Source organism: Pan troglodytes, chromosome 21, assembly GCF_028858775.2.
Source record: "Pan troglodytes isolate AG18354 chromosome 21, NHGRI_mPanTro3-v2.0_pri, whole genome shotgun sequence".
Lineage (NCBI taxonomy): Eukaryota > Metazoa > Chordata > Mammalia > Primates > Hominidae > Pan > Pan troglodytes.
The window spans coordinates 45252349-45266766 of NC_072419.2; the positions used below are offsets into that span (position 1 = coordinate 45252349).

The following is a 14418-nucleotide window of genomic DNA, read 5'->3' on the forward strand; positions in this document are numbered from 1 at the left end:
ACATTTAAAAATATAATGAAAATTATCGTAAAACTTTTGGACAGTTGAAAAATGAAAAAAAAACATACAAATTTATCTTCACATACTTCCTTCTGGTTATTATCCCCTGAAATTGTGGTTTTTATGATTGAAATTACAGAGTACATATAATTTTGTATATTTAGCAATGTTATTTACAATGGTGAAAAACTGGAACAATTTAATTGCCCAGCAATAAGAAAATTGACTTTTTTATGGAGTATGATTGTCATAGAGTATTATGCAGCCATCCCAAGTAGTTACTGTGAAGTTTGTATGGGTGCAAGAAACAATGAAAACAGAAAAACATGTAGTGAGAAGACCACACTAAAACTGTACATAAACAGTAATTCCAGATATGTTAAAACAGTGTTTCTGTGTTATCCCAAATCAGTTGAGGTCATAGAGAAATACTAGTGAATGTGATTAGATGAAAATACTATGGATAAGATTTTTGTGGAGAGGGGGATAAGTTTTTTTTGTTAATTGACTGGAAATCGGGCCAGGAATTGAGTCAGAGCTGACCTTGTTAGCTTTTTCTGTAACTGTTAAAAGCCTAGTTCAGAGATTGCTATTCCTGTTACCTCATCCACTCTCAGTATAAAAGATCCCAGAGGGTTTAAGCTCCTTCATTTAAGTGTTGCCCATTTTGCCTCTTTGTAGAGAAAGATGTTGTAAGCACCAAGGAAGGGCTAGTGGATCATTTACATGATTTGCTCAATGGTGATTTGTTGAATCCTCTCTGTGTAATGAATCCAATAGGTTTAGTTCCTGCCCTCGTAAGTGTGTTCACCTGTGTGTATGGTCACTACAACTTTTAAAAAAGTTTAACTTTGGTCTTTGGCAAACAAAGTAGGGAAGGTAGACTGGGAAAAATGAGGCCTGAGTTCAGCTTTGCCACCAACTGCCTATATGACCTTGTTCAGCTGTCTTTTCCTTATTGCAGTTCAGTTTCCTCATCTGTAAAACTGAGCTAAAACAATGTGATGATTAAAATACATTTGTTATTTGAATGCATTTAGAAAAAAATGCTATGTGAATTTAGAAAAAATGCGTTTAGAAAACATCCTATGCAGTTTAAAAATGTACTATAATTTTATTACCTGGGTTATTAGAAACCACATAATTTAGAGAGAAAAAATATGATGCCTGGCACTTAGGTGCTCAGTCAAGATTTGTAGAAGGAAAGGAGGTAAAGATCTGGAAAATCAGACTGAGGCTCACTACATCAGCTTTGCTTATGAACTTTAAGTTCTCTAGAACTATTATTTTTTGAAATTCAGATTCAACATATGTTGCAGTTTCCAGACAGGGATTAAGAAAAAACAAATTCAGCGTATGTTATTTACCCACCACGGGGCCTGGAGTGGGTCTATGGGGGATGCAAAGATAAATCATCCCCAAGCCCTGAGTGCCGCAGTGTCCTGGGGCCCCAGTGTGGTAGAAGGTTGAGTCTGTGAAGTAAAAATTAGAAATGTCTCAGGACGGTTTAAGGAAAATGAAGAGGTAGTTTAAGATAGGGACCTATCACGTCTGATGGAGGGGGAGGATGAGGGAGCACTTCAAAGGGAAATGTTTCATCAAGCTGAGCCTTAAAGGCCAAGTAGTACAAGGGTGCCTAAAAGGACAGGAAGGACATTTCAAGAGGTGCCAACAGCAAGAACAGAAAAATGGAGGCTGGGAAGAATGGGGCATGTTAGAGGGGAGAATGGATTTGAAAAGGAAACAGCCACATTTTAATGTTTGTTGCCCAAATAAATTGATTTAGGAAGATTTTTATGTTTTTTCCAGCCCCCTCCAGCACAGTCAATGGTTCAAGCCTTGGAGTTACTGTATGCTCTGGGAGGTATGCCAGTTTCTCTCATCATTCTCTCTTATTATTATGTGTTGTCTTTTGCGATATTAGTGAGGTCGTATTCACTTTAGGGCTCTTAGTATCTTCAGGAATGGGATTGGTTCTCCCCATACATATAATCCCCCTAATGATACTTTATTGAAATAGGAAGTTGGGACCATAATTAGATACATGAAAGCTAATTATGACAGCCAGTATATAAAACATGCCAGTTCATCAGAAGCTAGTAGTAAGAATCACCAGGGCTACACTCCTAAGAGATGTCTAGAGATCAGCAGTTCTCTACCAGGATGTCAGATCTTACCTCCCCAGACCTTTTTTCTCCACCCAACAACCACATCCTTAAAAATCGTGGCTCAGTATTCTCTCCCTAAATCCTCTTCATTTCATTCCTGGAGTTGCTTGTGGAGAATTGGGAACGTTATCAGCTTCTAACACCATGTTATGGGGGAACTTCTATGCAGTTGTCGATTGAAGATGTTATTAGGTTGGTGCAAAAATAATTGTGGTTTTTGCCATTGAAAGTAATGGCAAAACCCGCAATTGCTTTTGTCCCAACCTTAATAGTGTTTATCTTGACATAGAGAAAATCATAGTCTGAATTCACCTCTTTGGGGAGTACTGTCTCTTCTGTGACTGGTACCACAAATGAATATAATTTCCAATTTTGAATTAAGTTTTAGTGGAGATTTTGCTTTTTGAGATTTGAGTGTTACTTTTTTTTTAAGTAGCTGTATTGAAGTATAGTTTATGTACTATACAATTCACTCGTTTACAGTGTACAAATTCAGAGGCTTTTAGCATATTTTCAGGGTTGTGCAACCATCATCACAGTCTAATTGTAGAGCATATTCATCACCCAAAAAAGAAATCTTTACCCATTAACGCCGAACTTCTCATTCTCTTTCCCCCTAGTCCCCCAGCCCAAGGCAACCACTCTCTGGTTCAATCTCTATAGAGAGTTTTTATCTCTATAGGTGTGCCTTTTCTGGACATTTCATGTAAATGGAATTGTATAATACGTGGTCTTTTGTGATTGGCTTCTGTTTCAGTCTGTCTGCTGTTGCTATAACAGAATGCAAGAGGCTGGGTAATTTCTAAAGAGGTTTATTTGGCTCACCATTCAGGTGGCTGAAAGCTCCAAGATTAGGCAGCTGTATTTGAGGAGGGCCTCAGCCTGCTTCCACTCAAGGTGGAAAGCAAAAGGAGAGTGGGCAGGTGCAGAGATCACATGGCAAGAGAGGAAGCCAGGAAGAGAAACAGAGGAAGCCAGGCTCTTTTAAGAACCTGCTGTCATGGGAACTAATCCATTACTCACCCTGGGTAAGGGCATTAATCTGTTCATGAGGGATCACCCTCATGACCCATATACCTCCCAGTAGGCCCCATCTCCCAACACTGTCACGTTGGGGATCAAATTGCAACATGAGCTTTGGTGGGGACAAACTACATCCAAACCATAGCAGCTTCTTTCATTTAGTATGATGTTTCACAGGTTCCTTCATGTTGTAACGTATATTCATACCTTATCCCTTTTTATCGCTGAATAATATTCTGTTGTATGGATATACCACATATTTTTTATCCATTCATTAGTTGATAGACATTTGGGTTGTTTCCACTTTTTGGCTGATATAAATAATGCTGCTATAAATATTAGCATATAAATATGGTTTTGGTGGACATTCCCACCAGCAATGTATGAGAGTTCCAGTTTTTCCGCATTGTTGCCAATGCTTGTAATTGTCTGTCTTTTGTTTTATAGCCATCCTAGTGGGTGTGAAACGGTATCTCTTGGTTTTGATTTGCGTTTCCCTGATGAGTCATGATGTTGAGCACTTTTTCGTGTGCTTGCTGCCCATTTGTAAATCTTCTTTGGAGGAAAGTCTGTTCAAATCCTTTGCCCATTTTTATTTGTGCTGTTGTCTTTTTTGTTTTTTTTTAAATTGAGTTGAAGTTCTTCATACATTCTGGGCACATATTCTTATCAGAGATGTGGTTTGTAAATATTTCTCCCATTTTTGTGTTTTGGCTTTTTACTTACATGTACTTACTTTTTACTTATTAGTATTGTTTGCAGTACAAAAATTTTAAGTTTTTGTGTGGTTCCATTTATCTGTATTTTTCTTTTGTTACGTGTGCCCTTGGTGTCATGTCTAAGAAACTTGCCTAACTTGTAGTCATTAAGATATTCTTCTAGGTTTTATAGTTTTGGCCCTTACATTAGGTCTGATCCATTTTAAGTTACTTTTTTGGTGTGGAGTGAGGTAGGGGTCCATCTTCATTCATTATGTTGATTTTACTTCTCTGTGAATAGCCAGTTACTGATTTAAAAGATCTCCAGTGATTTAAAAGACCTTCAGCTGAATTTACATAAGATCAGCCTGGAGTGAATGTGTGTTGGAGAAGGTTTCCACCCCCTCTTCTCAAGCATGTAATAGGAACTCGAAAGCACATTTCCTGGGCTGATCTGTAGTGAGGATGAGAGAATGTTGACAGCATAGGAGTTTTTATTTGGGCTGGTTTTTCTCCAGTCAAACAGAATGAAATTTAAAATATTTCCTATTTCTTCAATACCCTAAATAAGCTGGAAAAGATAGAGGGACCCCCCCCCCCCCAGCTTCATTTGATTTCAAGCTGAATTACCACCTTTAAAGAGATGTCTTACTGAGCTCTGCCTTACTGTGAGATCTTGCAGCGTTTAAGTAGTAAAACAGTAGTCTATATCTTGGGAATCCAATACCTGGATATTGGCAAGGTATTGCCAATAGAGGGCAAGAAGGGCAGGTGGGGAGTTGAAAGAGTCAGCCCAGTTCAGCAAAATGCTCAGGAGGCAGTTGCATGAACAGGGCTGGTGTTGGCACCAGAGGGATCTGGGTTAGTGTTTAGATTCCAAGTTGCTGGCCCTGTAGTTGCTCATTGTTGTTCTCATTGTGGCTAATAAAGAGATACTCAAGACTGGGTAATTTATAAAGGAAAGGTTTAATGGACTCACAGTTCCACATGGCTGGGGAGGCCTCACAGTCATGGAAGAGCAAAGGCATGTCTTATATGGCAGCAGGCAAGAGAACTTGTGCAGGGGAACTCCCATTTACAAAGCCATCAGATCTTGTGAGACTTATGATCACGAGAACAGTATGGGGGAGACTGCCCCTGTGATTCAGTTATCTCCACTTGGCCCCGCCCTTGACATGTTTACAATACAAGGTGAGATTTGGGTGGGGACACAGCCAAACCATATGACTCATTTAGTATGAGAAGGGCACAGGACACGGGATGCCATCGATACCATCCTGGCACATCTGTGGCCTGTCCGGTCCTGGAGGTGGAAGAAAGTCCAGACAGTGAGGGGGCAGTGGAGATGGCAGAGAACCAGGAGAGTCGGGGGCCAGGAGCTGGCGAAGAGTAGTTCCAAGAAGCAGCGGCCAGCAGAGCCGAGTGCTGCTGAGGCCATCAGGAAGATGCCTTGTGTTTGGTGCTACCCAGTTGTTAGGTTCTTGGGAAGAATGGTCTCTTTGGAGTAGTGGGAACAGGTGAGGCTCTTGTGGATTGTGGAGAGGGTACAAGCAGGAGAAGGCTGCAGGGGGATTTCCTTATAATTAAGTCCTTGAATAGAAATCTTTAGAAGTATCAGTTTTTTTAAAAATTGGGTATTCAAGAGCTCAGTGGAGATCTTTTCTTCTTTTAATGTAATGGCATTCTAGTGTCAAATGGAGTTTGGTAGTGCATGAATCATCTTTTGGATACTTTCTTCTTTTTAGCATACATTATCTTTTATTCTCTCAGCAACTGTGTGCCTTCCAACACAATAGTACCTGCCTTCTGATTTCTTTTGTTGTTCTTATGGCAGGTCTGGACAAAGACTGTCGCCTGACTGAACCGCTTGGCATGAGAATTGCAGAGTTTCCTTTGAATCCCATGTTTGCCAAAATGCTGCTTGAATCAGGTGGGTAGAGCCTGATAGCTTGAATTGATTTTATTTTGACTGTCAGAGGTGTTGTTTGCCTGAATTCTGAGCACCCTGGGGAGAGGGTACAATATGGTAAAAAAGTATATATATATCTGTAACATAACATTTATTGTTTTAACCATTTTATGTGTGTAGTTCTGTGATACAAAGTACGTTCACGTTGTTGTGCAACCATCAGCACCATCCATTTCTAGAACTTTTTCCATCTTTTCCATTGAAACTCCATACTTGGTAAACACAAATTCCTTATTCTCTCCTCTGCCCCGCCCCTGGCAACCACCACTACTTTCTGTCTCTATGAATTTGACTGCTCTAAGAACCCTCAGAAGTGCAATCACACAGTATTTGTCCTTTGTGACTCTCTTGTTTCTGTTAGCATAATGTCTTCCAGGTTCATCCATGTTGTAGTATGTGTTAAAATTTTCTTCATTTTTAAGGCGGAATAGTATTTTATTGTCTATCTATACCATGTTTTGTTTATTTATCTGTTGACAGACACTTTGGTTGCTTCTAACTTTTGGCTATTGTGAATAATGCTGCTATGAACATGGATACACAAATATCATTTTGAGTCCCTGCTTTTACGTTTATTGGGTATATAGCCAGAAGTGGAATTACTAAATCATGATAATTCTTTAATTTTTAAAAATGTATTTTTAATTGACAAATAATAATTGTATATATTTATGAGATACAGTGTGATGTTTTAATCTATGTACACATTGTAGATTCAGTCAAGCAAATTAACATATTCACCAACTCACCAACTTATCATTTTTTTGTGCTAAGAATTTGTGCTAAGAATGTTAAAATTCTATTCTTTTAGCAATTTTGAAATATACGATACATTATTATTAACTGTGGTCACCATGCAGTGCAATAGATCACTAAAACCTATTCCTCCAGTCTAACTGAAACTTTGTACCCTTTGATCAACACCTCCTCTTTCTCCATTCACCCCCTGACCCAGGGGATCTCCCAGCCTCTGGTAACCACCTTTCTACTCTCTGTTTCTATGAGATAGACTTTTATAGATTCCATATATGAGTGAGATCATATGGTGTTTGTCTTTCTGTGCCTGCCTTATTTCACTTGGCATAATGTCCTCCAGTTCCATTTATGCTGTCGTGAATGACAGTGTTCTCTTCTTTTTTTAAGGCTGCATGTTATTTCATTGTGTGTGTACATATTTATATAAACCACATTTTCTTTATTCATTCATCCAGTGAATGGACACTTGGATTGCTTCCAAATTGTGGCTGTTGTAAATAATGCTGAAATGAATATGGGAATGCAGATATCTCCTTGAAATACCGGTTTCAGTTCCTTTGGATATATACCTAGAAGTGTGATTGTCAGAGCATATAAGTCCATTTTTAGTTTTTTGAGGTAGTGCCCTACTATTTTCCATTAATAGGTATACCATTTTGCATTTCTGCCAGCAGTACACGAGGGTTCCAATTTCTTTGACTTCTTCAGATTTTTGTGAGCACATGGGTTCTAGGTTAAAAGATCTGGAAGTCTTCTCGTAATTAGAAATCAAAGTCATCTAGAAAGTATAATTTGTTTTTTTACCTCTGGGAAAGACAGTTTAATTTTTTTCTTGGTTTTGTCTAACTTTTATGTCAACTAGCAATTTATGAAGATGTACTTTAGACCCAGTATGGGGAAAGCTAACTAATTATGTTTTGGAACAACCACTTGTCCTCAGCCTTCCATTTAGAAACAGGATTCTTTTTTTTTTTTTTTTTTTTTAGACAGTGTCTCACTCTGTCGCCTAGACTAGAGTGCAGTGGCGCAATCTCAGCTCACTACAACCTCTGCCTCCTGGGTTCAGTTCAAGCGATTCTTGTGCCTCAGCCTCCTGAGTAGCTGGGATTACAGGCATGTGCCACCATGCCCAGCTAATTTTGTATTTTTAGTAGAGATGGGGTTTCACTATGTTGGCCAGGCTGGTTTTGAACTCCCGACCTCAGGTCATCTGCCCGCCTCGGCCTCCCAAAGTGCTGGGATTACAGGTGTGAGCTACCACACCTGGCCGAGAAACAGGATTCTAAGTGTGGACTGGAGAAGTGCATCATTCATGAGGTGGGAGGCGGTGGGGAGATGGGATGAGCAGTGTAGTGTACTCTGCCTTGTGCCCTGGAGTGGTGATTGGTGATTGCTGGTGACTGTTTCCAGGTGCTCCAGCAGCCCCCAACGTGCTTTGCTGGTCTAGTTGTGCCTTGGGCTTCCCAGATGAGATGAACCCTTTTGAGAAGGAAGCCACTTCACAGAAGGGGTCAGGAGCAGAGAAACAGCAGAAGGGGCACAAGCCGCTCATGCCCTGTCCCCTCTCGGACTTCCTGCCAGGATTCCAGATGTTCCCACAGGAGGATAGGGAGCAGGTGTGGAGCTGACCTGCCCTTAGTGATGGGGCCAGTCTTGACCTTGGCTTATAGTCAGAGTCCCTTGTATTTCAGCTGCAGAGGGCAGTAACACCTCCTTTTTTGGAGTCCTTCAAGGCTACTATTCATCTGGGTTACATATGGGACTTCACATTTGGCTGAGCGAAATATTTTTATTTTATAAACTTCATTTTTTTGTTTTTATTTTTCTGAGAGAGGGTCTTGTGCTGTCACCCTGGCTGGAGTGCAGTGGCGTGAACTTGGCTCACTGCAGCCTTGACCTCCCGGCTTTAAGCAATCCTCCTGAGTAGCTGGATCCCAGGCACATACCACCATGCCTGGCTAATTGTTTAATTTTTTGTAGAGATGGGGTTTTGCCATGCTGCCCAGGCTTATATACTATACACTTTAAAAATTAAGCTCTAGAAAAAATATGATCTTAGTCTTCAGTGTGGTGCAAGGAAAGTATCAGAAAATGTCTTTCACTTCTTGTTGACACATTATATGGTTGAAACCAAACATGCTTTTTGTTTTACAGGAAACTTCGGCTGTTCTCAGGAAATTCTAAGCATCGCTGCCATGATGCAGATCCAGAATATCTTTGTGGTCCCCCCAAACCAGAAGTCTCAGGCAGTAAGTCAGCTCTGTCCCCAGGCTGTCTGTACCAGTCTCTTTTGCTTTGAGCTTTCCTTGTCAAAACTGTACTCAGGAACTGCTGAAGACAGAGCTGTACAAATGTGATCTGCTCATGTTTTGAGTGTTTATTCCGTGCTTGATGTTGTGTCAGGTGTTTTGCAGGCATCATTCCACTTTATCTTCATTATAAGCCTGGGAAGTAGATATTATTATCATATTTTATTTATTTATTTATTGAGAGGAAGTCTCGCTCTGTTGCTCAGGCTGGAATGCAGTGGCGTGATCTCAGCCCAATGCAACTGCACTCTGCCTCCCGGGTTCAAGTGATGCTCGTGCCTCCCATGTAGCTAGGATTACAAGCGTGCTCCACCACGCCCGGCTAATTTTTGTATTTTTAGTAGAGATGGGGTTTCACCATATTGGCCAGGCCGGTCTCGAACTCCTGACCTCAGGTGATCCGCCCGCTTTGACCTCCCAAAGTGCTGGTATTACAAGCGTGAGCCACCGTGCCCGGCCTATTATCATGTTTTAAAGATGGAGGCATAGAGAGGTTAGGTAACTCATTCACAGTTGCACAGCCAGAATTGTTGGCTCTGGATTCACAGTCCAGAGCCCCACACCTTAACCATTGAACTACCAACTTCTAGTTTCTGTCAGGGAAATTGTCATTCAGACTGCTCTGCTAGAAACCTTGGTGGGCACATTAGTGACATAAGAAGTCAGGTGCCAGGGTATAGCAGGCTGATTCTGGGCACCACACGACATCATGGTCATGTTGCAGGTGGACCATTATAAGCTAAAGAGATCCAATCCCCACCTAAGGTGCAGGCATCAGCAATGACTGAGTGAACACTGGAAAGATGGAAGGAAAAGTTTTGATACTGAAGAGATAGATACTCAGAAGTAAGGTGTGCTGATAGAGGTAGGTCAGAGATGAGTTCAAAGTCAGTTCCTGTTTGAAAGTCAGAGAATTAGCAGCCTTATGCATGGAGGGGCTGAATTTGTGTGTGTAATGAGGAGGAGAGAGACTTTCTTAGGGATTGTTGGGATCCTCCTTGTCAGTTGTATAACTATAGATTACAGAGTTTTTCTGCCTCTGTGCCCAGATGCTTATGTCTGTTTTTGTTTAGTTTTGTTTTTAATTAACCTGGAGGAGGAGAGAGACAAGAACACTAACATTTTATCAAATTTCTTTGCCAGATACCTTGTAGTAAATTATCTTAATCCACAGCAATCTTGATAGGTTTGGTTTCCTGATTTTACAGATAAGGAAATCAAGGCTGACAGAGGTTAAGTAAACAAGCTGAGTTCTTTCAAGATATGGCAGAGCTAGAATGCTGCAAACTAGGTCTTTCTGAATCCATAACCCACACGCTATTCACCATGCAATATTACTTCCCAGTGCAAAAGTCAATTTCTTTCTTTCTTTCTTTTTTTCTTTTTTGAGACAGGGTCTCGCCCTGTTGCCTTGGTTGGAGCGCAGTGGTGCAAACATGGCTCCTGGGCTCAAGCGATCCTTCCACCTCAGCCTAGTAGCTGCGGCTTAGAGGCATACACCACCATGCCCTGCTGATTTTTTTTTTTTTAGTTTTTGTAGACATGGGGTTTACCTATGTTGCCCAGGCTGGTCTCGAACTCCTGGGTTCAGGCAATCCTCCCACCTTAGCCTCACCAAATGCTGGGATTATAGGTGTGAGCCACCACACCCAGCCAAGAGTGAAATTCTGAATGTTGCTTCATTCTTTCCAGATTCGAGTGCACCGTAAATTTGCTGTGGAGGAGGGCGACCACCTCACTATGCTCAATATATATGAAGCATTTATCAAAGTAAGCACAACTACTGCTCGAAGTGCCGCCTCAACACACCACCCTCTGGAGGTGATCTAGGAGGGAGGATCCCAGAAGTTCAGTTCGTAAAGGAATGTCCAAGACAGCCCTTGATTTTCCTGTTAGATTTATTGCCAGTACTTCTAACTGGTGGGTCGGGCTTTCTGCCTGAGTTTGTGGTGAGGTATTGCTGAGAAGAACACAGGAATCATTCATTGCTTTCCCTTGCTTCGAGATATGTTACACTAGTGGCAGGCCAGTGGCCCAGCCTCACGTCATCTCACATCCACTGTGCAGTAGACAGAAAGGCAACATTTGAATAGGAAGTTCTGTTACATTTTCTGCCAGGTGAATGAGGCTGAGAGCAACTTGTAGTCCTGGGTTGAATCTTCAAAGCTGTCCCAGCTGCCATGAGAAGACATTTAGTTGAGATCTGTGCATTTTCACATATCCCACCCATATTTAGCTATAAGTGATGTTAATTTTTTATTGTTAATATTCTTTAAAACTAAGCAAATAATACAGCTTAAAGTTCTCATGAAAAATTGTTAATAAAGGTGATGAAAATGATGAAAAAAGAAACCTTACATAAAAGAAAGGGTATAATATTTCAGATTTTTAATATTCATTTCTTAAATACTCTTTTAGAAGTGAAGAAATACTAAATTTTTGTTTACCAGTGATTTGAGGAAGATTATTCAGTTGGTGAAAAGTTTTCAGAAAAAAGAAATTCATCTCTTTTTGAGACTTATGGCTTAAATCAGTTAAAATTCATTTGTACAGGCACAATGTATCATCTGCAGTCTGAAGCTTTCTCTACCAGTAGAAAGTGGGTATAGGTCTACATTGTATTATTCTATGGTTGCCTTCTTGGAATATCTTCTATTAATTACATTTTCTTTTTTAAAGCACTTTAACTTACAATAGAATTTCAGAGGTACATTTCCATAGCAATAATTTACTCTAAGACATAATGATCATACTTATGAATGCAGAAAAAATTAAATACTGTTGATAGAAAAATCATGCTTTGGGGACAAATAATAGTAATTTGTAAATTATTTCTACATTGGCAAGTGTCATATTGTTGGCTTCTAGTATAATAAAGTGATACATGCAAGCATGCCAAAGAAGAAAAGTTGATTTACAAAGAACCACATGGAGAAATGGTTCTTTCTGATAGTTCACATCTCATGAAGGTATGTAAGATTGAAACCGTCTCTGCGTGTCATTAAGTTCTCATTTGCCCTTTAGTGTAAAGAGTGAGGTTGCAGAGCAGTCAGATGTGTGCAAGGTTGTTAACATCTGTTTTGAGAGATGGGGCAAAAAAGGGCCAGTTCCCATCTTTAGATCTTATGCCGTTGAACAGCACATGGGGGAAGAGAGAAGAATGATCTTTACAACACAGCCTTAGTCGAGAACATGTCTGTTTTCTAACTCCCTCTCTCTGGGTTGTTCTGTAGCACAATAAGAACTCTCAATGGTGTCAGGAACATTTCCTGAATTACAAGGGTCTTGTCAGAGCTGCGACTGTAAGAGAACAATTGAAAAAGCTTCTTGTCAAGTTTCAAGTGCCCAAGAAGTCTAGTGAAGGTGAGAAGAAACTGTCCCACCTGGTGACCTCCCTTGCTTCATTCTGTTGAGTTGTCTTCCTAAAGTTCTCATGCTGGGCTGGTGTGAGGCAGCGTGGCGTGCTCTGTACCAACACTGGGTTTTATATTTTGAGTTGCCTGCATCTGTGAAAAGCTGAAGGTCAAGTTGCGTATTTTTTCCAAGGAGGTCTATTTTTCTTTCTGATGGGCATTCTTACTAAAGGAATTTCATAGCCCATGACAATACTTAAGAATCACTAACAGTCACATCAGTGCACATCATGTCATTGATTTTCCCATGTAGGCTTTGCAAGAAAAATTACTTTTTGGTCAGTGATATTAGTAGCTATTACATAAAAATTAAATTTTATATTCAAAGACAAGTATTATTAAAGCAAGTGCTGGTAGCCTAGGCAGTCACTAAAGGTAAGACAGAAAAGTACTATGTAAGACATAGTCTCTGGCCTCTAGCAGTGACAGTGACTACTATTAATCAGGGACACAGTAGGTTACGCTGTGGCAGGGGTTCTCCAAATATTCTCTTGCTCAATCTCGCACTCTGTGAGGTGTTGGTAATGTTATCCTCATTTTACAATTAGTCATAAGATCCTAGGGAGAAGTTAGATTAAATTCAGGACCACACAACTGGTAAGGAGGAGAGCCAGATCTGTATGTGGCTCAGAAGTCTACCTTTTTAAGGAAGTGACACACCCGCCTCAGCAGTCAGCCTGGAAGCCTAGTGTGCCAGGTACTCAGCCACATCCTCAGCACCATTAGTACTTGGTAACATTTCCTGAGTGCTTATAAGTGGCTAGACAGTGCACTGAGTGTTCCATGTGTTTATTAATTTAATGCTCACAACAACGCTGTGAAATGTGTGCTCTTTTCCCCATCTTATAGGTGAGAAAAGCGTGGCTAAGAGGTAAAATGTAACTTGCTGAAGTTACACAGTGAGGGTATGATGGAGTCAGAACCTGAGCCCAGGCGGTTCCATTTCAGTCTTCTTTTGTCTTTATACTAAGAGCAAGTGATTAAACAATGACGGAGTCTTGGCTTTTACTCTAAGGGAACAGTGTAATGAAGGGAGAGATTCATATGGATAGACAAAGTACTAAGATTATCAGTCCTCTTTGAAGTTAAAGTAGTAGATACTTTAGTAATCATAGAAGACGTGCTGGCAAATGTGGAAGGAATGCCGGGAAGAAGGAATCCAGAGAGGGCTGGCTTGGGAAGTCTTTCAGCTTCCTTGAGGTGTGGTGGGAGTCCGGTCAAGCTTTGGGGTCTGGTTGAATTAGAAAATGGTGGCAAAGAGCACTCTAGGGAAGGAGGACTGGAGACAAGTGCTTGGAGTGAGTAGTACATGAGACGCTCAGAGAATATTTGATGGGTGAATACACTCACGAGAGAGGGAAGAGTTGAAACCTGGGCCATTGAGCCATGTTGGAGTCATTGATAGAAACAGGACGCTTACAAGGAGCACCTAGTTGGAGAGCAGCTGGTCAAACGCCTGTCACCCAGCAGGTAGATGACAGCCTTACTTCAGCAATTGGTGTTCTTCACCTGTGTTTCATTATCAGACCCCTGCCCAGGAGAAAAGTTAAATTTAAATTCTACCCAGCCTGAGAAATTAAATACTAAGGACTAAGATTTTGTAGGGTAGGATTGAGCTTTGGAGGGCCACCGGCCATTGTAGTGTCTAAGATGCTCCCCTCCCCCTGCCTCCAAGAACCAGTTTCCACCCCTTTGGAAGTGATATCACCCCTGTTTAGAGTGCGTATTTTACATGGAAATTTCTTATGGACAATAGGAGAGAAGAGACTGGATATCGGATTAGATCATATTTAGACATGTAGATTTGAGATTTGTCAGCTCAGTGCTTAGGAACAATACAGAAAATCATGGAGACTAAATAAATTACATGCAAATTTAAAACATCTAAGGGTTAAAAAATAGCAATTAGTGAAAGATACTTTCAGCAGTCATGAGATAAATAATAAAGATTAAAAACTTTATTGTAGAATGATTTTATTTAATATATTTAGGAAAAAACAGTTTTCAGGTTGATAAATGGGCTAAGGATTAGAACAAAAAATTCACAAAAGAAGACATATGCCGATAGTAATCAAATAAATG

The 14418-nt window shown here is 40.5% G+C and overlaps 1 protein-coding gene across 10 annotated transcripts in view; it reads left to right on the plus strand.

The window, feature by feature from the left end:
* Positions 1-14418, plus strand: part of DHX35 (DEAH-box helicase 35) — a 77655-nt gene that overhangs the window by 50991 nt on the left and 12246 nt on the right. For 7 of the 10 annotated variants that reach the window (XM_001145627.7, XM_001146072.6, XM_063802503.1 and 4 more), the window contains 5 exons: positions 1810-1864; positions 5724-5819; positions 8769-8863; positions 10616-10693; positions 12157-12286. In XM_001145627.7, coding sequence (XP_001145627.4) covers positions 1810-1864; positions 5724-5819; positions 8769-8863; positions 10616-10693; positions 12157-12286 — 454 coding nt within the window. The remainder of the gene's footprint in view (positions 1-1809; positions 1865-5723; positions 5820-8768; positions 8864-10615; positions 10694-12156; positions 12287-14418) is intronic. The other 3 variants (XM_009437239.5, XM_054674359.2, XM_063802502.1) reach the window with 1 other exon arrangement.